Genomic DNA, 25,596 nt, shown 5'->3' on the forward strand with positions numbered 1-25,596 from the left:
CAGCGGAGCTTTTGTCCTGCTGCAGCTGCCGTGACTTCCCTCAGAGACTCGTCAACACACCCGTGGCCACACCCCTCCGACTTTCAGGTACTATTTAATCTCACTAAAACACTAGCAAGACAATAGGCAGATAAGGGATTTTCCAGAATTATCCTCGTAAATGTGTCTAATACCACCTTTTCTCTAGTCCTTCACTCTAAATTTCCTCATCCACGAATCTTTCATCCTCGCTCAAATTAATGGGGGAATTGACGTTTTCTCGGTCCGAATAGCTCTCGCTGCTGGTGGCCATGATTGTAAACAATGTTCAGATGTGAGGAGCTCCACAACCCGTGACGTCACGCGCACATCGTCTGCTACTTCCGGTAAAGACAAGGCTTTTTTTATTAGCGACCAAAAGTTGCGAACTTTATCGTGGATGTTCTCTACTAAATCCTTTCAGCAAAAATACGGCAATATCGCGAAATGATCAAGTATGACACATAGAATGGACTTTCTATCCCCGTTTAAATAAGAAAAAATCTCATTTCAGTAGGCCTTTAAGTATTTGATCCACGGATTCTCTTGGCGAAGTTGATGTTGAGAGTTTGTGTGTGCAGGAACTGACGAGCAGGCCATCATCGACTTACTGGGCAGTCGCTCCAACAAGCAGCGTGTGCCTCTGCTGCGCTCCTACAAAACCTCCTACGGGAAGGTAACTGTCCTGTTCATGCTTAATCCTCTCCCTTCTGTGTGATAACCAATGCCTGTTTCTATTATGTGCCGTTTTTAAAATAGTTTAAAACCGCCTTCTCCAATATAGACTCCCGCATAGCTGGGCTCGCACTGACAAACACATGACAGGTGCTGTCGGCTAAATAGAAAGCGGCTCGGGGGATGGCTTCGGTGCTTGTTATGAATACGCCACATTGTGTTTTTCCGAGCTCTTGTAATTAACGGTGGCGTGCAGTTATTCTAAGCATGTTTTTTTTATATTCAGGATCTGATTAAGGACCTACATTCAGAACTGTCTGGCGACTTTAGGAAGCTGGTCATGGCCATGTTGAAGAGCCCTGCTCAGTTTGACGCCTCTGAGATCCGTGATGCCATCAAGGTAAACGCACCGATTGCTATATTTTTCATACTCGTTTCAATAGGATGTTTGGAACTCTCGTTTCCATGTCAGTGTTGCGCTGAGCAGAATAAATTTATCATACGTTGGTGTTTCTTGCATTGAACAAAGTCACAGTCCAGCAAGTTAAATTCCTTGTACCGTATTTTCCTGACTATAAGGCGCACTTTTTCTCTCAAAACTGGACAATGTGTCTTTTAACCATCCATCCATTTCCCACCGCTTGTCCCTTTTGGGATCGCGGGGGGTGCTGGAGCCTATCTCAGCTGCACATGGGCGGAAGGCGGGGTACACCCTGGACAGGCCGCCACCTCATCGCAGAGCCAACACAGATAGACCGACAACATTCACACTCACATTCACACACTAGGGACCATTTAGTGTTGCCAATCAACTAAGGGTGTAACGGTACGTGTATTTGTGCTGAACCGTTTCGGTTCGGTTAGAAGGTGAACCGAACGACACGGACATATTAAGTACGTATAAAATACTACACGGTCTAGCTCCATCCTATCGTGCCGATTGTATTGTACCATATGTCCCGGCAAGAAATCTGCGTTCAAAGAGTCCGGCTTATTAGTGATTCCCAAAGCCCAAAAAAAGTCTGCGGGCTATAGAGCTTTTTCATTTCGGGCTCCAGTACTCTGGAATGCCCTCCCGGTAACAGTTTGAGATGCCACCACAGGAGAAGCATTTAAGTCTCACCTTAAAACTCATTTGTATACTCTCGCCTTTAAATAGACTCCCTTTTTAGACCAGTTGATCTGCCGTTTCTTTTCTTTTTCTCCTATGTCCCACTCTCCCTTGTGGAGGGGGTCCGGTCCGATCCGGTGGCCATGTACTGCTTGCCTTAGTATCGGCTGGGGACATCTCTGCGCTGCTGATCCGCCTCCTCTTGGGATGGTTTCCTGCTGGCTCCGCTGTGAACGGGACTCTCGCTGCTGTGTTGGATCCGCTTTGGACTGGACTCTCGCGATTGTGTTGGATCCATTGTGGATTGAACTTTCACAGTATCATGTTAGACCCGCTCGACATCCATTGCTTTCCTCCTCTCCAAGGTTCTCATAGTCATCATTGTCACCGACGTCCCACTGGGTGTGAGTTTTCCTTGCCCTTATGTGGGCCTACCGAGGATGTCGTAGTGGTTTGTGCAGCCCTTTGAGACACTAGTGATTTAGGGCTATATAAGTAAACATTGATTGATTGATTGAAGTAGCGCACCGCACGTTGTGTAAACAATGCACACCGAGGCACCATGAATTGATTTACGTGGACCCCGACTTAAACAAGTAAAAAAAATTATTGGGGTGTTACCGTTTAGTGGTCAATTGTACGGAATATGTACCGTACTGTGCAATCTACTAATATAAGTTTCAATCAGTCAAAAAAACAACAACACACGGCATGCTAGCAACGACTGGGCTATGATAGACTGACCACACCTCCTCTTTTCACGGGATATGTCCTCTTTGGTTGGTGTGCCTAATGTACGGAATAGTTCTGGTTTTGCTAACCGACCTTGAAGCAATTGTATTTGGTACATGGTGGAATGATATGTGTGACCAGTAGATGGCAGTCAAACATAAGAGATACATGTAGACTTCACTCTGATGGCAATGTGACTCAGGTGAACACCACCAACATTTTATATGTTCCATTGAAAATATAGAACATTACACAAGGCGCTCAAAAATCTATCAAAATGTTTTAGTATGACTTTGGTAAGCTATGAAGCCGCACCCCTTAATGGATTGTACTATGCTTCAACATACTATTATTATTATGGTGTGTGTATAAGGTAAGACATTTTATCTGGCATTTTGTTTTGCAATATTGTGCAAAATCAACGTTTCTTACCTTCTGTACCTGCTGATCTGTAGTTGGGATCTGCATTAATCCTGAAAATTGTACCTTTGTAGTCTATGACGATGCCGTAGTCGATAAGCTTCTTCCTTTTCTCTACATTCATCTTCCGCTGCTGCCATTTCTAATATAATTTAGTGTAAAGTTCTTTCTTATATCTGTCAGTAAATTCACCATGAAAGCGCTAAAACATACCGGTGTAGGGAGTTTACATTATCCACCCAAGGAACTTTAGTTTATTAGAGAGTTTCGGTTGGACGGTTTTTCACGGGACACATTTCCGGCAGTTGAGGAGATGCTGCTCCGTTATTGATTGAAGTAAAGTCTGAATGTCATTAAAACAGTTAGTGCTTGACACTTCTTCCACATCCTTGCACGCTACACCGCTACAACAAAGATGTCGGGGAGAAGACGCTGTCGAAGGTGAGCCACGTAAATAAGTCCGCCCACAAAACGGCTCATCCTGAAAGCAGCTTGAAAATGATCTGTAAAACTTAATTTATGCAACATTTTGACCAAAGAACCACCATTACATGTTATGTTGACCACAAGGAAGTCTTTTACATTTAGAAAAAGTGATGATAATAATGAAGTGAAGTGAATTATATTTTTATAGCACTTTTCTCTAGTGACCCAAAGCGCCTTACATAGTGAAACCCAAGTTACATTTAAACCAGTGTGGGTGGCACTGGGAGCAGGTGGGTAAAGTGTCTTGCCCAAGGACACAACGGCAGTAACTAGGATGGCGTAAGCGGGAATCGAACCTGCAACCCTCAAGTTGCTGGCACGGCCACTCTACCAACTGAGCTATGACTCCTTTAATGTACCCTTATATATGAAAAAAGATCGATAATAGACCATTCATCGGCAGTGCGCCTTATAATCCGGTGCGCCCTATGGTTTGGAAAATACGGTATGTTAAATATACTCGGCCAAAAAGCTGATTCTGATCCTTTAACCCTTCTATTATGTTGAGGGTCAATTTGACCCATTTCAGTTTTTGTGTTTATCAAAGTACTGGTTATCCTTTCTTTTTCTTGCTGAAATTTGGTGACTTTTCCTCATCTAGGGTCATGAACTGGTGTGTAAAATCTGGACACTTTTTTGAGTAGTGGAATGTCTTGCAGACTTTGTATACAAAGATGAAGTTGCGGGTCATTTTGACCCAGACACTTTAATGTGGGTAAATAGCCAAAATAAACAAGTCTCTTTGATGTACTTTTTACTTTGATGTACAATTGTTTGTATTTTGATTGCCTCTAAGACCCAGAGCCAGGTGTTTGAAGAGAGGGAACTTTCTCAAACTTGTCCTTGTCACTGTTCTCATGTCATCTCTTTGACAAACTCACCAAAAGTGAGCTCCAGAAGGATGACATCTGAGGAGACAAGGACAAGTGTGAGAAAGTTCCCTCTCTTCACACACCTGGCTCTGGGTCTCAGAGACAATCAAAATACAAACAATTGTACATCAAAGTAAAAAGTACATCAAGGAGACATGTTTATTTTTGGATCTGAACAGCTATTTACCCACATTAAAGCGCCTGGGTCAAAATGACTCGCAACATCTTTTATACAAACTCTGCACAAACATTCCACTACACAACAAAAGTGTCCAGATTTACACACCAGTCCATGACCCTAGATGAGGAAAAGTCACCAGATTTCAGCAAGAAAAAGAAAGGATAACCAGTACTTTGATCAACACAAAAACTGAAATGGGTCAAATTGACCCTTAACATAATACAATTGGAATAAAAAATGTATTGTATGTCACTTTTCTAAATGTTTATATAACCTAAAATGAAATTGTTATTGGTTTAACCTGTTTTCTTGACTGTTTTGAGTGCCTTTACACAATACGGGTCAAAATGACCCGCAACATAATCAATGTCATTTTTCCAACATTTAACAAGGGTTAAGAAATCGACACTAACAGCGCCCCTGCTGGTTGCAGCAAAGTAGTGCACTCCATTTTTCCCCAGTGGCTTCAAAACAGAGTTATTCGACAATCAATTCCACACATTTAACTAGAATGAGTAATTATTGTAATCGTTCCCTTTTCCCGCACAGGGAGCTGGAACCGACGAGGCCTGTCTGATAGAGATCCTGTCGTCTCGTTCCAACGCCGAAATCAAGGAGATAAACCGCATCTACAAAACAGGTAAGATGCGTGCACTTTATCACTCGCATGACCACATTCTAAGGAAGGTTGGGTTTGTTTGATAACCATGATTACCATATCAAAGAATACAAGCAGACTGTGGAAGATGCCATCACCGGGGACACGTCCGGACACTTCCGTAGACTCCTCATCTCTCTGGCACAGGTACAACAACAAAATGTGTTACTTTGCATCTACCAAGAGACATTACACTTTTCTCTCTCTCTCTCTCTATAGGGCAATCGAGACGAAAGACCAAATGTCGACCTTTCCTTGGCCAAGCAGGACGCTCAGGTAAAATCTGCTCTGCACTGAATCATAACTAACTTCTTTATTGATATGCCCTTAAAGGGGAACTGCACTTTTTATGGAATTTTGCGTATCGTTCACAATTAGAGATGTCCGATAATGGCTTTTTTGCCGGTATCCGCTATTGTCAACTCTAAATTACCGATTCCGATATCAACCGATACTGATATATGCAGTTGTGGAATCAACACATTATTATGCCTAATTTGTTGTGATACCCCGCTGGATGCATTAAACCAAGGGTACCCACACTTTTTCGGAAGACGAGCTACTTTTCAATTGACCAAGTCGAAGGAATCTACTTCATTCATATATATAATTTATATTTATTTATGAAAGAGACGTTATTGTTAACACGTTTAAGGTGTTTAATGATAACACAAGCATGTGTAACACATATAGATTCCTTTGTTTCATGAAGACAAGAATATAAGTTGGTGACATACCTGATTCTGATGACTTGCATTGATTGGAATCCAACAGTAGTCCACATTTTCGAATGGAGGAGAAAAAAAGTCCTTTTTGTCCAATACCACATGAAAGTAGTTAGTTTTTAGCGTCTTATTTGTCCAGCTTCCATACTCATTTTTATACATTTTGCAAGAAATACATTGACGGCAAACTCCGTAGCTTGCTATCTTATGCACGCTAGCTTTCTGAGACTCTTATTTTGTTAGCGCATGTAGGATGAAGCAGGGCTTTTATTGTGAAGACAGCAACTGTGCAGTTTGTCTTCAGGGTTTTGACAGCAGGTACGGCGCGAGAGTGTTGAAATAAAAAGTGTTTCTCACCCTCGTCTCGATCATATTTTCTTAAAAATGATCTCGCAGAAGCCAGCGTCATCTCAGAAGATCCTCGGGTGCCGTGAATGTCAATCAATTTACTGAAGTGACGTTGTAGTAAAGATTGATGATCACAAATGTTTAGGTTTATTTTTTTAATGCTTGGTTTGCGATCGACTGGCAGACCCTCCACGATCGACCGGTAGCTCGCGATCGAAGTAAAGGGCACCCCTGCATTAATTATTGTAACAAGGTTTTCCAAAATAAATTAACACAAGTTATGGAAAAAAATGCCAACATAGCACTGCCATATTTATTATTGAAGTCACAAAGTGAATTATTTTTTTTAACATGCCTCAAAACAGCAGCTTGGACTTTGGGACATGCCCTCCCTGAGAGAGCATGAGGAGGTTAGAGGGGAGGGGAGGGGATAGCTGGGGTGTTTTCACGTGGACCCCGACTTAAACAAGTTGAAAAACATATTCGGGTGTTACCATTTAGTGGTCAATTGTACTGTACTGTGCAATCTACTAATAAAAGTTTCAATCAATCAAAAACAAGGTTTTCCAAAATAAGAGGAAAAACTTCAACTTAAGTTATGGAAAAAAAATGCCAACATGGCACTGCCATATTTATTATGAAGTCACAAAGTGCATTCTATTCTTAACATGCCTCAAAACAGCAGCTTGGAATTCGGGACATACTCTCCCTGAGAGACACTACAACTATGGGAAGTACCATACTTTGACTTTCACAAAGTGCATTATTTTTTTTATTTTTTTTAAACATGCCTCAAAACAACAGCTACAAAAACAATGAAGGCACACAGCTTGAGTCCAGAGTATACTAGAGTATAAAGTAAACAATAACAAAGTCCTCCTTTAATAGACTGCCTGGTATACTGTATAACAGGAAATTATTAACTGGGCTCAATCTGCCCTGCTCTAACGTATTTGTATGAGTAACACAAATGTTCTGCAAGCTAGTGGTGAGTGCTTGAAGTGGCCCACCAGTCAGTCAGAGCTTCTGAAATGCTGCGTTGAGACAGGGGTGTTTTTTGTTCTATTTTTGTTTTTTCTCGGCGGAGTCTTGAAGCGACAACTGTGTGGTACTACTTTTTTTCGCTCTTTGATTTCCATCCATTTTACGCTTGTATTCATCGTGTCTCTCCTTGTGATTCTTGAAGAGATGGGAGATCAAATTGTTCGTATTAAAGGAAGACGTCTTGGTTCCTCCTCGCATAACCAACTTTTGCAGTCATTGCTAATTGCCAGTTTTTTATCCGTCAGAGACACTTTCAAATAATCCCAAAACATGTCATTAGTCAATGAGTGACTTGGCTTGTTAGCCACGGCTACAGCACCGGCAACAACACACTCTTCTTGTTGTTATGCTGCGCTCGTGGCGGTTTGATGAGGTCATCAAGCGTTGCAACTCTTGTGTTGTGTGTGGGACAGGGGAGAAGGAGGGCTGCTGACTGGGAGACGCAACTGCTCTGTATTCCTCCCTACATTAGTGTACCGCTCCGTACATCGGCGTTTTGAAAAGTCATCCATTTTACTTTTTGAAACCGACACCGATCATTTTCGATATTACTTTAAAAAGCATTTATCGGCCGATAATATCGGCAGTCCGATATTACCGGACATCTCTATTCACAATCATTAAGAAAGACATAACAATGTATGGATTTTTTTTTAATGCATTCTAAATATGATAAAAATGCGATCAAAAGTCAGCTTACATTGGAAATTTTGGGAGCCGTTCAATTCTGCCTATAAAGCCCCTAAAAAAATATCCATACTCCTCCATTAGTGTTTTATATACATGATGTAAGTATATATGTAATGTAGTAATGGACACATTTATAATAACATTTAATATTTACATATTTTGATCATTTATACACGGTGCATTAAATTTCAAATGGATCATAACGTTTGCTTTTTTTTCCCCCATCACTGATTATTACTCACTGCAGACTTAAGGAGAAACATAATAAAAACATCCCTTACTGTACAAGCTCTGCTGTCATTAGGATGCCGACTGCTGGGATGTTCTTATTTAGATGAAGAATGTCTCATAATTCCCATGAAGAAACGGGTTGGGGGGGAACAAGCGCCTTTTCTGTCGTCCTCGCCAGTTCCAGGTTCTAAACGCCGGTCAAAGTCTCCCAACTTGTGGGATTATCTCCTCAGCCATTTACTTTCCAGGTGAGAGGCATGATTTATGATCGAGAATAAACTTCCAGGGAGCAGGGAAGCGTGGAAGCAGCAGATCGCTGGATTTTGTAAACATAGGGACACAAAGTAGTGATTACGTCGCCACTATAAATAGTTTGTCTGCGTTAGCGCTCATGATAAAAATATCGCTAGTACTTGGTTAATATTCAAGTCACAAAATGTAAATTGTATATTGTTGGCATTTTTTGAATGGTTGTTTGTTCGATGTTGTTGGCGAAATAGTGGCTGTAAGCTGACTTTTATTTATGTTTATTTAGTATTAAGAATGCATATAAAAAAAAAAAAATCCATCCATTGTCATGTCGTTAATCATGGTTGTGAACGATAGGCAAAATTGCAAAAAAAATCCTATTTCCTTTTAAATGCAACTATTGTTTTCTGCTTAGGCCCTGTATGCTGCTGGAGAGAACAAGCTGGGAACAGACGAGTCCAAATTTAATGCCATCTTGTGCGCCAGGAGCAAAGAACATCTCAGGACAGGTAAAACCTAAGTCAACTTCAGTACAGCCAGTCCGCTCTCCCATTTATTCTTATTTTTACCATGGACAAAGAGAAGTAGATAGGTGCCCACAACATCACTCTAGTTCTTTTTAGTTTACCTAAAGGCCTACTGAAAGCCACTACTAGCGACCACGCAGTCTGATAGTTTATATATCAATGATGAAATATTAACATTGCAACACATGCCAATACGGCCGGGTTAGTTTACTAAATTGCAATTTGAAATTTTGCGCCAAAGTATCCTGCTGAAACGTCGCGATATGATGACGCGTGTGTGTGATGTCACGCATTGTAGAGGACATTTTGTTCCAGCAACGTTCCCAGCTATAAGTCGTCTGTTTTCATCGCATAATTCCACAGTATTCTGGACATCTGTGTTGCTGAATCTTTTGCAATTTGTTCAATGAACAATGGAGACGTCAAAGAAGAAAGCTGTAGGTGGGAAGCGGTGTATTGCGGCCGCCTTTAGCAACACAAACACAGCCGGTGTTTCATTATTTACATTCCCGAAAGATGACCGAAAGAGGACCAGGATGACGCTTCCGCCATCCTAGTCCCTGCCGCTGTGTCCTTGGGCAAGACACTTTACGCACCTGCTCCCAGTGCCACCCACACTGGTTTAAATGTAACTTAGATATTGGGTTTCACTATGTAAAGCGCTATATAAATATAATTCACTTCACTTCACATGACGGTGAAGCTTCACTATGGAACAGAGCGGTCAAGCGAACACGGTTGGATTGGACCACACACACAAAGTACAGTGTATTATGCAGCGATCATTTCGAAAGATCGTGTTTCGAAGAGGGTCCCTTGCGAAGGGCAGAGATGGGCATGGCCACCACTCGTCGACTGGTCCTGAAGAAAGGTGCGGGGCCGACCTTCAGGTTGTACAAGTACGACCATATAATCTCACTAAAACACTAGTATCACAATAAGCAGATAAGGGATTTTCCAGAATTATCCTAGTAAATTTGTCTAATAACATCTGAATCGCTCTCACTGTATAGTCTTTTTTTTTTTGTAGTCCTTCACTCTCACTTTCCTCATCCACAAATCTTTCATCCTCGCTCAACTTAATGGGGAAATCGTCGCTTTCTCGGTCTGAATCGCTCTCGCTGCTGGTGGCCATGACTGTAAACAATGTTCAGATGTGAGGAGCTCCACAACCCGTGACGTCACGCTCATATTGTCTGCTACTTCCGGTACAGGCAAGGCTTTTTTATCAGCACCAAAAGTTGTGAACTTTATCGTGGATGTTCTCTACTAAATCCTTTCAGCAAAAATATGGCAATATCGCAAAATGATCAAGTATGACACATAGAATGGACCTGCTATCCCCGTTTAAATAAGAACATCTCATTTCAGTAGGCCTTTAAACTTTCTTAATGTGGGCAGTGTGGTGAATGTAGACATCCTAAAATCCTCCGTGAGGAAGAAACAAAGAAATGTGTATTTTTTTATATCAATAGAATTACAGTAATCTTTTTTTTTTTACTGCATTTAATGTCATTCATGTGTTCTGTGTGCAGTGTGAGCTATTTTGGCGTTAAATCCAGTTCTGACTTGCATCCCCACCATAGGTGCAAAGCTTTTAAGTAGACCAATGACATCTTCTGAATGAGTTTGATCCTTTTTTTTTGCAGTTTTTATGGAGTACCAGAAGATGTGTGGCAGGGATATTGAGAAGAGCATCAGCAGGGAGATGTCAGGAGACCTGGAGAGTGGCATGTTGGCCGTGGGTAAGAAAAGAAGAAAACAACAATATCAAGGCACCACGCCCATCATTTTAGGACTCTACAAACCACTAAATGACGTGTTTAGTGGAGCACATTTTAGACACAACATTCACCTGTGACATATTTTCACTCTGATTAACGCCCTGTATTTTGTTCTTTTGTTGTTGCCACCACCAGGGTTATGGTACTGTAACCTGCATTTAGATGTTTCCTTTCTTTCACTTCAGTTTTCATTGTGATTTATGTGTGCATTGCAGTGTTTACCTCTTTCCTCCCATTTTGTTATACACTATGCATTGATATATAATATAGATAGTACTTTATTGATTCCTTCAGGAGAGTTCCTTCAGGAAAATTAAAATTCCAGCAGCAGTGTACAGAGTTGAGATCAATTTAAAAAAAGTAAATAATGGGGGTTTAAATGGAAACCAAATAGAGAAATATTACAATAAGAACAAAAAATAAAAAGCAACAATGGGAATAGAAATATAACAGTAAAATAAGAATATAACAAGACAAAGTAGGTAGTCGTGACCGTAATATATAATAAATAAATAAATAAATGGGTTGTACTTGTATAGCGCTTTTCTACCTTCAAGGTACTCAAAGCGCTTTGACACTACTTCCACATTTACCCATTCACACACACATTCACACACTGATGGAGGGAGCTGCCATGCAAGGCGCTAACCAGCACCCATCAGGAGCAAGGGTGAAGTGTCTTGCTCAGGACACAACGGACGTGACGAGGTTGGTACTAGGTGGGATTTGAACCAGGGACCCTCGGGTTGCGCACGGCCACTCTCCCACTGCGCCACGCCGTTTGAGTGTGATGTAAGGATACCATCATGAAAAGCACATTTAATAAAAAAAAACGTTATTATGGTCTTACCTTTACTTATAAATGAAGTCCATGCGCGGCTCCTTCTGATCAAAAGCATCGATAACTTGTTTATAGAAGTCTTCCTTATCTTTCTTCAGTTTTAAGTCTCTCTGTCTCGATGGAGATCTTCCTTTATTACCCCCTGCTTCGATTGAAAGTACAGTTTAGAAAACTGTTATTTTAGATATGTAATCCTCCATGAACTGCGATGAGGTGGCGACTTGTCCAGGGTGTACCCCGCCTTCCGCCCGATTGTAGCTGAGATAGGCGCCAGCGCCCCCCGCGACCCCGAAAGGGAATAAGCGGTAGAAAATGGATGGATGGATCCTCCATGAAAAAATAAACGATCGCTGCTCACTCTTGCAGCTTGTTGTCACTTCTTCTGCAGCCGAGTAGTCGCATATATATTTATATAAAATGTTTTGGGTTGAAGGAATTGATGTGCAGATAGTTGTTGGTACATGATTCTTACCATGTCCTTCGGATTAGATTCAGGGCTAGGAAATCTGGCCTAAAACTATATTGCGATACATATTGTAGCATATTGCGATGACAATATATGTACAGTACAGGCCAAATGTTCTCATTCAATGAGTTTTCTTTATTTTCATGACTATTCACATTGTCATGGTTTAGCTTGGTTGGTAGAGTGGCCGTGCCAGCAACTTGAGGGTTGCAGGTTCGATTCCCGCTTCCACCATCCTAGTCACTGCCGTTGTGTCCTTGGGCAAGACACTTTACCCAACTGCTCCCAGTGCCACACACACTGGTTTGAATGTAACTTAGATATTGGGTTTCACTATGTAAAGCGCTTTGAGTCACTAGAGAAAAAGCGCTATATAAATATAATTCACTTCACTTCACTAGATTGTCACTGGAGGCATCAAAACTACGAACGAACACATTTGGAGTTATGTACTTAACAAAAAAAAAGGTAAAATAACTGAAAATGTGTTTTATATTCTAGTTTCTTCAAAATAGCCACCCTTTGCTCCGATTACTGCTTTGCACACTCTTGGCATTCTCTCAATTGGCTTCAAAAAATTATTTGACAGCCAAAGCTTGAAATGGTTTTCACTTCACGGGTCTGCTTGAAGGCCATCGAGAGAAAACATTTTTTGAACTCAATCATATTCAGACAAAAAAGCAGAATGATGGTTAAATAATACATATTTTAGAAAAATTTTCCTTTCTTTGGTCATACACAGCATGTTTAATAAAATACATATTATAAAGTCGTGATAGTAAATAGTAAATATCATTTCCAGAGTTTGCAAACAATAACAAAAACGACCAAAAACATCCATCCATTGTCTACCGCTTATTCCCTTCGGGGCCTCGGGGGGCGCTGGAGTCTAGCTCAGCTACAATCGATACAAATGTGGACAGTACTGATACCATCAGTTAATGGTCAATACATACATGATTATTATTACAAAATGGTTTTTGGTCCTAAAAGTTTGTTGGAACTTTTAGGACCAAAAAACATTTTGTAATAATAATCATGTATGTATCGACCATTAATGATTATTATTACAAAATTGTTTTTGGTCGTAAAAGTTCCAACAAACTTTTAGGACCAAAAACAATTTTGTAATAATAATCATGTATGTATTGACTATTAATGATTATTATTACAAAATTGTTTTTGGTCCTAAAAGTTCCAACAAACTTTTAGGACCAAAAACAATTTTATAATTATAATCATGTATGTATTGACCATTAACTGATGGGATCAGTACTGTCGATATTTGTATCGAGCCGCCCACACTTGTTCACGTTTAAAAGCAATATCCTCCTACTGTGTGTAGAATAGTATGTTTCGCTCTTCCTCATCCTCCAGTGATAATGCTAATTGCAAGAAATGTACATTATTTTCCACCAGGAAGGTGAGGATTGGCAATTTAGAAGAGACATTAGCCACTAGCAAGAATGCTACGTTGCGTTGAGGATGTCTTTGTTCGCTTTTCGCTGTCAGATTTGTGGGACAAAGCTAGAATATGTCATTAAATGCATTATCAGGATATGAATATAGTATTAAAATCCCTTTCGCGGGCAAAATGTGTTTCATTTATATCGGCGTGATGCCTAGTAACAAAACCCAAAACCGATGAAGTTGGCACGTTGTGTAAATGGTAAATAAAAACAGAATACAATTACTTGCAAATTCTTTTCAACATATATTTAATTAAATAGACTGCAAGGACAAGATACTTAATGTTCAAACAGAGAATTGTCTTGCTGAAATAAGCAGGGGCGTCCATGAAAAAGACCTTGTTTAGATGGCAACATATATGTTGCTCCAAAACCTGTATGTACCTTTCACAGATGTATAAGTTACCCATGCTATGGGCACTAATACACCACCATAGCATCACAGATGCTGGCTTTTGAACTTTGCGCCTAGAACAGTCCGAATGGTTCATTTCCTCTTTTGGTCCAAAGGACATGACATCCACAGTATCCAAAAACAATTTAAAACGTGGACTCGTCAGACCACAGAACACTTTTCCACTTTGCATCAGTCCATCTTAGATAACCTCGGACCCAGTGAAGCCGGCGGCGTTTCTGGGTGTTGTTGATAAATGGCTTTCTTTCTGCATAGTAGAGTTTTAACTTGCACTTACAGATTTAGCGACAAACTTTAGTTACTGGCAGTGGCTTTCTGAAGTGTTCCTGAGCCCATGTGGTGATATCCCTTACACACTGATGTCGGTTATTGATGCAGTACCGCCTGAAGGATCCAAGGTCACGGGCATTCAATGTTACGTGGATTGATTTCTCCAGATTCTCTGAACCTTTTGATGATATTATGGACCGTAGATGATGAAATTCCTGAATTCCCTGCTTGTTGAGAAATGTTGTTCTTAAACTGTTGGACAATTTGCTCACGCATTTGTTCACCCTCGCCTCATCCTTGTTTGTGAATTAAGCTGTTTTTATACCCAGTCATGTCACCCACCTGTTCCCAATTAGCTTGTTCACCTGTGGGATGTTCCAAATAAGTAATAAGTAGAGATTTCCGATAATATCGGCAGTCCGATAAATGCTTTAAAAATGTAATAACGGAAATTATCGGTATGGTTTCAATATTATCGTTATCGGATTTTTTAAAAAAAGTATGACTTTTTAAAACGCCTCTGTGTACACGGACATAGGGAGAAGCACAGAGCGCCAATAAAACTTGTTTATTGGCCCCAGTCTCACAATATCTACGGCTTTTCACACACACGAGTGAATGCAAGGCATACTTGGTCAACAGCCATACAGGTCACACTGAGGGTGGCCGTATAAACAACTTTAACACTGTTACAAATATGCGCCACACTGTGAACCCACACCAAACAAGAATGTCAAGGACATTTCGGGAGAACATCCGCACCGTAACGCAACACAAACACAACAGAACAAATACCCAGAACCCCTTCCGGGATGCTACAATATACACCCCCGCTATCCCCGCCCACCTCAACCTCCTCATGCACTCTCAGGGAGAACATGTCCCATATCCCAAGCTGCTGTTTTGAGGCATGTTAAAAAAAAAAAGCACTTTATGACTTCGATAATAAATATGGCATTTTTTTCCCCATAACTTGAGTTGATTTATTTTGGAAAACCTTGTTACATTGTTTAATGCATCCAGCGAGGGCATCACAACAAAATTAGGCATAATAATGTGTTCATTCCACGACTATATGTATCGGAATCGGTAATTAAGAGTTGGACAATATCGGAATATCTGCCAAAAAGCCATTATCGGACATCTCTAGTAACAAGTATTAAATACAAGTCAACTTTCTCAGTCTTTTTTGCCACTTGTGCCAGCTTTTTTGGAAACATGTCGCAGGCATCTAATTCCAAATGCGCCAATATTTGCTCAAAAAAACTAAGTTTTCCAGTTTGAACGTCAAGTATCTTGTCTTTGCAGCTAATTCAATTGAATATAAGTTGAAAAGAAATAGCAAATAATTGTATTCTGTTTTTATTTACCATTTACACAACGTGCCAACTTCACTGGTTTTCCTCTATCTTATCTATCTATCTATCCATCTATTTTACAAAGTAGTGCATGTTGCATGTTTTTTTTACCCCCCCAAGTGTTCCTTGCTCCAGTATTCTTTAACAGTTTTATCATGCAGTTAAAAAGCCACATATATTCTGTTTTGCAGTGAAATGTATTAAGAACACAACTGCTTATTTTGCCGAGAGACTTTACAAGGCCATGAAGGTGAGAATCCTGCGAGGAAATGTTGGCAAACGTACACATAATATATGTTTTATGGACTATTACACTGTGTGTTGTGCTTAGGGAGCCGGCACCAAAGACACTACTCTGATCCGAATCATGGTGTCCCGCTCCGAGGTGGACATGCTGGACATCCGCCAACATTACGTGAGGAACTACGGCAAGTCGCTGTACACCGACATCTCTGTAAGTGCCAACGTTGTTATCGCACTTTCCAAACAGCCGTGGGTTCAGGCGTGTGTTTACCTCCCAACAGGGCGACACCTCGGGAGACTACAAGAAGCTCCTGCTGAAGCTGTGCGGGGGTAGCGACTGAAACCATCACATGACGTAATGCCTTCAATAGCAACGTGCTCTATATCGCGTCCGCACTATCTACACAAGCCGCATGCCACGCCCGTGTCCCTCCTTGCAAACTTTACCGCGTTGTAGTCCCGTATCGCCACCTGCTCTTTGCCGAAAATACAACCTGCACACAAAGCGTTTATATTTTTACATATGACTTTATATGTTTACGGTATATATAAAGAGTACAAGTACATTTAAGAAAAAAAAAAAGCTTTATATTTTTTAAAAATGATATCGTATGATCTGATATTTAATATCCGCTTCATGTATCGATAATAATGTTCAGGAACGCTGAATTAAAAACGCCACAACTTGAACCACACCCATGTATTCTTCTTTAAAAATGTCCTTTAGGGCAGTGGTTCTCAACCTTTTTGTGAACATTTTTTTAATCCAAGTACCCCCGAATCAGAGAAAAGCATTTTTGGTTGAAAAAAAGCGATAAAGAAGTAAAAAAACAGCACTATGTCATCAGTTTAGGATTTATTAAATTGTATAACAGTGCAAAAATATTGCTCATTTGTAGATTAGATTAGATTAGACTAGATAGTACTTTATTTATTCCGTCAGGGGAGTTCCTTCAGGAAAATTACAATTTTCAGCACAATCCCATTCAAGATCAGACAAACATTACAGGGAGACAGAACAGGATCGCTGACGGGTCTGCCGGCTTCCAGCGCCCCTTACAAAAAAGATGACATTCAGGTAAACGGGGGGGATGGGGGGGAGAAAAGATTAAAATAAAATAAAATAAAAATCGGTCTTAGCCTGGGCCCTGGAGTGGGGGTCCAGACTGAGGCCAAGGGGGAAAAAAAACAAAAAAAAAAACGACTCATAGCCATAGTACACATCCCTCTTACATGTGTGTAAGAGGGAAACATCAAACATCAAAGAACACAAAGGACATTAAAGCAGCAGATACAACCAGACACTTCTACATACAGCTATGAATAAAAAGTAAAAGAAACATATCCACTGTGGTGGCCTCTGCGGTGTTCCACGCTATTGTCCGCTGGGGTGGAGGGAGGATGGCCAGAGACAGGAGCAGACCCAACAAAGCAACCAAGACAGCCGACTCCACTGTCGGCCAGTGTCCAGTCCGCATGGATGAGCGATGATACGTCCAATGTGACTGTAGTAGTCTTGTAGTGGTCTTTCTTGAACTAGCTCGGTTGGTAGAGCAACTTGAGGGTTAAATGATAAATAAATGGGTTGTACTTGTATAGCGCTTTTCTACCTTCAAGGTACTCAAAGCGCTTTGACACTACTTCCACATTCACACACACATTCACACACTGATGGAGGGAGCTGCCATGCAAGGCGCTAACCAGCACCCATCAGGAGCAAGGGTGAAGTGTCTTGCTCAGGACACAAGGGACGTGACGAGGCTGGTACTAGGTGGGATTTGAACCAGGGACCCTCGGGTTGCGGACGGCCACTCTTCCACTGCGCCACGCCGTCCCAGTTGCAGTTTGCAGGTTCAATTCCCGCTTCCGCCATCCTAGTCATTTACCAACCCGCTCCCAGTGTCACCCACACTGGTTTAAATGTAACTTAGATATTGGGTTTCACTATGTAAAGCGCTTTGAGACACTAGAGAAAAGCGCTATATAAAATATAATTCACATATAAAAATAGCTAAAAACTTGTTGAAAAATAAAGAAGTGATTGAATTATAAATAAAGATTTCTCCACATAGAAGTAATCATCAACTTAAAGTGCCCTCTTTGGGGATTCTAAACATTTCTTTACAAAAAAAGAAATCATTTACATCAATATTTATGGAACATGTCCACAAAAAAAATCTAGCTGTCAACACTGAATATTGCATTGTTGCATTTCTTTTCACAGTTTATGAACTTACATTCATATTATGTTGTATTATTCAATAAATATATTTATATAGGATTTTTGAATTGTTGCTATTTTTAGAATATTTACAAAAAAATCCCACGTACCCCTTGGCATACCTTCAAGTACCCCCATTTGAGAACCACTGCTTTATGGCATTGTCGTGCACAGGTCCTGTGAATTGTAGTCCTTGGACTCAAACTCAAAGATCCTTTTTCAGTCGTCGGTCCTTGAGTTTTACATTTCACTCGTCTCGGAGAATAAAACCCTAAAAAAAACTACACGTTTTCCCTTTTTCCCCCCCCCCACACACATCATTTGCACATACAGGCCAAAAGTTTGGACACACCTTCTCCTCATTCAATGTGTTTTCTTTATTTTCATGAATACCGTATTTCCTTGAATTGCCGCCGGGCAGAGGTAGGTAGTAATGAGCTACATTTACTCCGTTACATCTACTTGAGTAACTTTTGGGATAAATTGTACTTCTAAGAGTAGTTTTTATGCAACATACTTTTTCTTGAGTATATTTATAGAGAAGAAACGCTACTTTTACTCCGTTCCATTCATGTACATTCAGCCCTTAACTCGCTACTTTTTTTTTTTTATCGATCTATTAATGTTTTGGTTTTTCAAAGTCGGACCTACGCATGCCTGCGTTTCACCAATCACATGCAGTCACTGGTGACGTTGGACCAATCAAACAGAGCCAGGTGGTCACGTGACCGTCGAATCCGACTTAAAAAAGTTGAAAAACTTATTGGGGTGTTACCATTTAGTGGTCAATTGTACGGAATATGTACTGTACTGTGCAATCTACTAATACAAGTTTCAATCAATCAATCAAAAGTGTAAAGGAAAAAAGACACTTTTTATTTCAACCGTACTTCCCGTCAAAAGCCTAAAGACTGATCGGACAGTTCCTGTCTCCACAATAAAAGTGCCGCTCCATCGCGCCTGCGCTAACAAAATAAGAGTCTCCGAAAGCCAGTGCAAACAAGCTAGCAAGCTACGGAGTTTTCCGCCAATGTATTTCTTGTAAAGTGTATAAAACGAATTTAGAAGCTGGATAAATAAGATGCCAAAAACCAACGACTTTCATGTGGTATTAGACAGAAAGGAAGAACTTTTTTTCTCCTCCATTTGAAAACGTGGACGTTATCAGCACTATAAATCCAATCAATGCAAGTCATCAGAATCAGGTAATACACCAACTTATATTCTTGTCTTCATGAAAGATAGGAATCTGTGTTAAACATGCATGTATATTCATTAAAACACCTTTAACATGTCAACAAAAACAGCAAAATAAATAAATATAAATTATATACTGTATATATAAATGTATGTATATGTATATATATATATATATATATATATATATATATATATATATAATCTATCCATCCATCCATTTCCTACCGCTTATTCCCTTTTGAGGTCGCGGGGGGCGCTGGCACCTATCTCAGCTACAATCGGGCGGAAGGCGGTTTACACCCTGGACATATTTATATATATGATATGTGTGTGTATGTATATATGAGGTAGATCACCTCGACTTGGTCATTTATTAAATAATTGATTGACGTCGAAAAACTTATTGGGGTGTTACCATTTAGTGGTCAATTGTACGGAATATGTACTGTACTGTGCAATCTACTAATAAAAGTTTTAATCAATCAATCAAACGTGTAAAGGAAAAAAGACGATTTTTATTTCAACGGTACTTCCCGTCAAAAGCCTAAAGACTGATCGGACAGTTCCTGTCTTCACAATAAAAGCGGCGCTCCATCGCGCCTGCGCTAACAAAATAAGAGTCTCCGAAAGCCAGCGCAAACAAGCTAGCAAGCTACGGAGTTTGCCGCCAATGTATTTTTTGTAAAGTGTATAAAAACGAATATGGAAGCTGGACAAATAAGATGCCAAAAACCAACAACTTTCATGTGGTATTAGACAGGAAGGAGGAACTTTTTTTCTCCTCCATTTGAAAACGTGGACGTTATCAGCACTATACTGTCTGATTCTAATCAATGCAAGTCATCAGAGTCAGGTAATACACCAACTTATATTCTTGTCTTCATGAAAGATAGGAATCTATGTGTTAAACATGCATGTATATTCATTAAAACACCTTTAACATGTCAACAAAAACAGCAAAATAAATAAATATAAATTATATACTGTATATATAAATGTACGTATGTATGTATATGTGTATATATATATATATATATATCTCCATCCATTTCCTACCGCTTATTCCCTTTTGAGGTCGCAGGGGGCGCTGGCACCTATCTCAGCTACAATCGGGCGGAAGGCGGTTTACACCCTGGACATATTTATATATATATGATATGTGTATATATATATATGAGGTAGATCACCTCGACTTGGTCATTTATTAAATAATTGATTGACGTTGAAAAACTTATTGGGGTGTTACCATTTAGTGGTCAATTGTACGGAATATGTACTGTACTGTGCAATCTACTAATACAAGTTTCAATCAATCAATCAATCAATCAATCAATCAATGCCTACTGAGCCTATGGTGCTGTTTAGTTATTGTGGCTCAATTTGCATTTTTTTTATTTTAATGTATTATTATTTAATATATATTATTGTTTTAGTTGCTTAAGAGATATTCCTGGCTCTGAATTTGCTCATTGCTATTTTTATGTTTTTGTGCATTATTTGTTGGCGTAATCAGGTTACTCATCAGTTACTTGAGTAGTTTTTTCACAACATACTTTTTACTTTTACTCAAGTAAATATTTGGGTGACTACTCCTTACTTTTACTTGAGTAATACATCTCTAAAGTAACTGTACTCTTACTTGAGTACAGTTTTTGGCTACTCTACCCACCTCTGCCGCCGGGTATATAGTAGAGGCGTACAATCTTTGTTCAGAGCGTGGGATGACACCCGTTTCTCTTCATTTGAGCTGAATTGAATTCTGTCTGTGTTTAATTCCTTGCTTCTTGTCTTGTTTAACAGATGTCATCAGTGTTTGAACCTGACATTAAGTACATAACTCCACGTGTGTTCAGTTCACGGTTTTGGTGCCTTCAGTGTCAATCTACAATGTAAATAGTCATTAGAAGAAAGTGTGTCCAAACTTTTGTCCTGTATTGTGTATGTTGGTTCCACACAGAAATGTACTGGTGAAAATTGTGTTAAATTTTGCAGCAGTTTCAAAATATTAAAGAAGAGTCAAAATGACATTTAATTAAAATTATTAAAATTTAAATATTTTTAGTTCCTACAGTGATCGAAAAGTCTACACAATATGATTCAGGAAATCTGTTTATTTAGGGAGGACGGGAGACCCCAACTTGAATGGAGGCCTGCTCTGCCGTGCTTTGGAACAGACCTGGGCCCGTTCATTTATTCAATCTGGCCCCTCTGACAATTCCAAATATTTTTTTAGATCTTTAAGATGCAAAGTGTAGCTGCCAATATGATGTGCAGTGATGTTTTCTAATGACAAGTCTTGAACTATACTAAGTATTTCATTGCTTGGAATCTGCGATTTTGCATGATATAGTAGTTGCCATCCATCCATCCATCATCTTCCGCTTATCCGAGGTCGGGTCGCGGGGGCAACAACCTAAGCAGGGAAACCCAGACTTCCCTCTCCCCAGCCACTTCGTCCAGCTCTTCCCGGGGGATCCCGAGGCGTTCCCAGGCCAGCCGGGAGACATAGTCTTCCCAACATGTCCTGGGTCTTCCTACCGGTTGGACGTGCCCTAAACACCTCCCTAGGGAGGCGTTCAGGTGGCATCCTGACCAGATGCCCGAACCACCTCATCTGGCTCCTCTTGATGTGGAGGAGCAGCGGCTTTACTTTGAGTTCCTCCCGGATGGCAGAGCTTCTCACCCTATCTCTAAGGGAGAGACTCATTTGGGCCGCTTGTACCCGTGATCTTATCCTTTCGGTCATGACCCAAAGCTCATGACCATAGGTGAGGATGGGAACGTAGATCGACCGGTAAATTGAGAGCTTTGCCTTCCGGCTCAGCTCCTTCTTCACCACAACGGATCGGTACAACGTCCGCATTACTGAAGACGCCGCACCGATCCGCCTGTCGATCTCACGATCCACTCTTCCCAAGACTCCTAGGTACTTGAACCAAGGTCTCCTCCCCAACCCCGGAGATGGCATTCCACCCTTTTCCGGGCGAGAACCATGTTACTATGGTAATCTAATTAGTTACTATGGTAATCTAATTAGTTACTATGGTGGTCCAGCAGCTCACACCAGGCACCAAGCAGAGTGAGTGGACAGTGTTTCCTGAAATGTGGGTGTCAGGGACTGACGCGGAATGAGATTTTTACAACAGATTTGTAAAGCTTCGTCAGATATATCAGATCGTAGGTGGGGTTTATTTTTATTCGGGTTCATATTTCGCTGTGTTATGTTTTTGTCGATTGAAAAGCATGTCGATTGAGAGGGGGTGTGACGTACATATGTTGTCAATATTCAGTGTTTTATCGATAAGTTCATAGTTAATATTGTAAATCGGACATTTTTCATTTTCATGTAAATTCCGGGTGTCTCGTTCAGTAAATACAATTAAAATTTCGATTTTTAAGGCGGTCTGTCTTCACGTTTTAGCATTCAATCAGACATTCTTGTGAGGTTGGATTGGGACTTTTATTAGTAGATTGCATAGTTCAGTACATATTCCGTACAATTGACCACTAAATGGTAACACCCCAATAAGTTGTTCAACTTCTTCAAGTCTGGGTGTTGTATTAGTGTTCCTAAAAATCAGATACACCGGCCCCCTAGACACATTTTTGTCTCTAAATTTGGCCCCCAGAGTCTAAATAATTGCCCAAGCCTACTGATACTTTGGGATAAAAACCCTGCTATAAACTCTTTATTTTTTCCAGCCAGCAGAGGGCAGTCTAACCTTAATTCATGGTAGCAGTGCTTGCAAAAGTGGTGATGACATGAGGCTGCTGTCTGTGTACATATTCTCACATAACAGCATCACTTCAATGGCTATTGAACATGCTTTCAGTCCTGTGTGCTCACTGCACCGCAATCAACAACCAGGTGGAGGACGGGTGAATTAAAGCGGCTTTGGTCGCATGTCTGGTAGAACCTTTTTTTTTATTAATTTTTTTTTAGATGAATTTGAATGAATAACCTTGATTTTTTGGATTATATTTCTCATAAATTTCATTAAGATGAGACACGACCCCATCAGCTACAAGGCAATATATCTAGTTTTCACTTCGTTATGATGCAGGTTTTTAACTGAGGCTGCTTTAATTTACTTTTAATATGAAAAATATAGTTGTTTAAATTGATGTCCCTGCTATTAATCTCACATTGCAGCTGAAAGTAATGACTTTGCATGTTATAAAGAATAATAACATTAATAATGTCCTTCCTTGTCGTTATCCGTGGAGAAAATAATCACTCTTTAGAAAAACAAACCCTGTTTTCCGTAAAAGTGAGGAGTAGTCACCCACTAGCTAGCTCTCCAATCAGCTAAACAGACTCAATAACTCCCCGGTGACGTGTCGGTGAATTTTACGAAACCTAATACGATACAAATAGAACGTGTTAGCATATTAGCGAATGCTAACAAAGCTAGCTTGATTATTACAGTAGCGCACGTGTGTTTCTGTATAGTATTTTTCAAGCCGTGGTCACGTGTTTCTTTTAGTTCATATTTGCAAACCTTACAAAATTTTATGTTTCTATTACAAACCCCGTTTCCATATGAGTTGGGAAATTGTGTTAGATGTAAATATAAACGGAATACAATGATTTGCAAATCATTTTCAACCCATATTCAGTTGAATATGCTACAAAGACAACATATTTGATGTTCAAACTGATAATCATTAACTTTAGAATTTGATGCCAGCAACACGTGACAAAGAAGTTGGGAAAAGTGGCAATAAATACTGATAAAAGTTGAGGAATGCTCATCAAACACTTATTTGGAACATCCCACAGGTGTGCAGGCTAATTGGGAACAGGTGGGTGCCATGATTGGGTATGAAAACAGCTTCCCCCCAAAAAATGCTCAGTCTTTCACAAGAAAGGATGGGGCGAGGTACACCCCTTTGTCCACAACTGCGTGAGCAAATAGTCAAACAGTTTAAGAACAACGTTTCTCAAAGTGCAATTGCAAGAAATTTAGGGATTTCAACATCTACGCTCCATAATATCATCAAAAGGTTCAGAGAATATGGAGAAATCACTCCACGTAAGCGGCATGGCTGGAAAAAAACATTGAATGCCCGTGACCTTCGATCTCTCAGACGGCACTGTATCAAAAACCGACATCAATCTCTAAAGGATATCACCACATGGGCTCAGGAACACTTTATAAAACCAGTGTCAGTAACTACAGTTCGTCGCTACATCTGTAAGTGCAAGTTAAAGCTCTACTATGCAAAGCGAAAGCCATTTATCAACAACATCCAGAAAAGCCGCCGGCGTCTCTGGGCCCGAGATCATCTAAGATGGACTGATGCAAAGTGGAAAAGTGTTCTGTGGTCTGACGAGTCCACATTTCAATTTTTGGGGGGAAATATTCGACATTGTGTCATCCGGACCAAAGGGAAGCGAACCATCCAGACTGTTATCGACGCAAAGTTGAAAAGCCAGCATCTGTGATGGTATGGGGGTGCATTAGTGCCCAAGGCATGGGTAACTTACACATCTGTGAAGGCACCATTAATGCTGAAAGGTACATACAGGTTTTGGAACATCTAAGTGCCGTCTTTTTCATGAACGCCCCTGCTTATTTCAGCAAGACAATGCCAAGCCACATTCAGCGCGTGTTACAACAGCGTGGCTTTGTAAAAAAAAAAAAAAAAAGAGTGCGGGTACTTTCCTGGCCCGCCTGCAGTCCAGACCTGTCTCCCATGGAAAATGTGTGGCGCATTATGAAGCGTAAAATACGACAGCGGAGACCCCGGACTGTTGAACGACTGAAGCTCTACATAAAACAAGAATGGGAAAGAATTCCGCTTTCAAAGCTTCAACAATTAGTTTATTGAGTGTTGTTAAAAGAAAAGGTGATGTAACGCAGTGGTGAACATGCCCTTTCCCAACTACTTTGGCATGTGTTGCAGCCATGAAATTTTAAGTTAATTATTATTTACCAAAAATAAAATAAAGTTTATGAGTTTGAACATCAACTATGTTGTCTTTGTAGCATATTCAACTGAATATGGGTTGAAAAGGATTTGCAAATCATTGTATTCTGTTTATATTTACATCTAACACAATTTCCCAACTCATACGGAAACGGGGTTTGTGCAAAATAATGATTTATCACCAGAGTTGTGTGACGAACAAATCCTCCTAACGAGCTCCCGGTAGATCATCACACGGACAAGAAGCTCCACCCACTGTTCTCTAAATGCATAACAAACTATGTTAGGCTGTGCTGTAGCGAGCGTGTCCTCAAAAAGTGCACAATCTGTCAGCCTTTTTTTTTTTTTGGATGTGAATGAATCTTTATTCATTTTTCATTGGAAGGGAGAGCACTTCTGCACAAGCTGTGCTGCCAACATGGCAGACT

At 40.3% G+C, this 25,596-nt stretch overlaps 1 protein-coding gene across 2 annotated transcripts in view; it reads left to right on the forward strand.

Annotated features, from left to right (window-relative positions):
• The window catches only part of LOC133559720 (annexin A11-like), a 45,448-nt gene extending 28,401 nt beyond the window's left edge, over positions 1-17,047 (forward strand). For both annotated transcript variants that reach the window (XM_061911761.1, XM_061911762.1), the window contains exons 6-15: positions 600-694; positions 980-1,093; positions 5,045-5,135; positions 5,221-5,300; positions 5,373-5,429; positions 8,856-8,949; positions 10,617-10,712; positions 15,762-15,820; positions 15,902-16,024; positions 16,095-17,047. In XM_061911761.1, the coding sequence (XP_061767745.1) occupies positions 600-694; positions 980-1,093; positions 5,045-5,135; positions 5,221-5,300; positions 5,373-5,429; positions 8,856-8,949; positions 10,617-10,712; positions 15,762-15,820; positions 15,902-16,024; positions 16,095-16,154 (869 nt within the window). In that variant the 3' untranslated portion in view covers positions 16,155-17,047. The remainder of the gene's footprint in view (positions 1-599; positions 695-979; positions 1,094-5,044; positions 5,136-5,220; positions 5,301-5,372; positions 5,430-8,855; positions 8,950-10,616; positions 10,713-15,761; positions 15,821-15,901; positions 16,025-16,094) is intronic.
• The last annotated feature ends 8,549 nt before the right edge of the window (positions 17,048-25,596 follow it).

Source organism: Nerophis ophidion, linkage group LG09, assembly GCF_033978795.1.
Source record: "Nerophis ophidion isolate RoL-2023_Sa linkage group LG09, RoL_Noph_v1.0, whole genome shotgun sequence".
In the NCBI taxonomy this organism is placed as follows: Eukaryota; Metazoa; Chordata; class Actinopteri; order Syngnathiformes; family Syngnathidae; genus Nerophis; species Nerophis ophidion.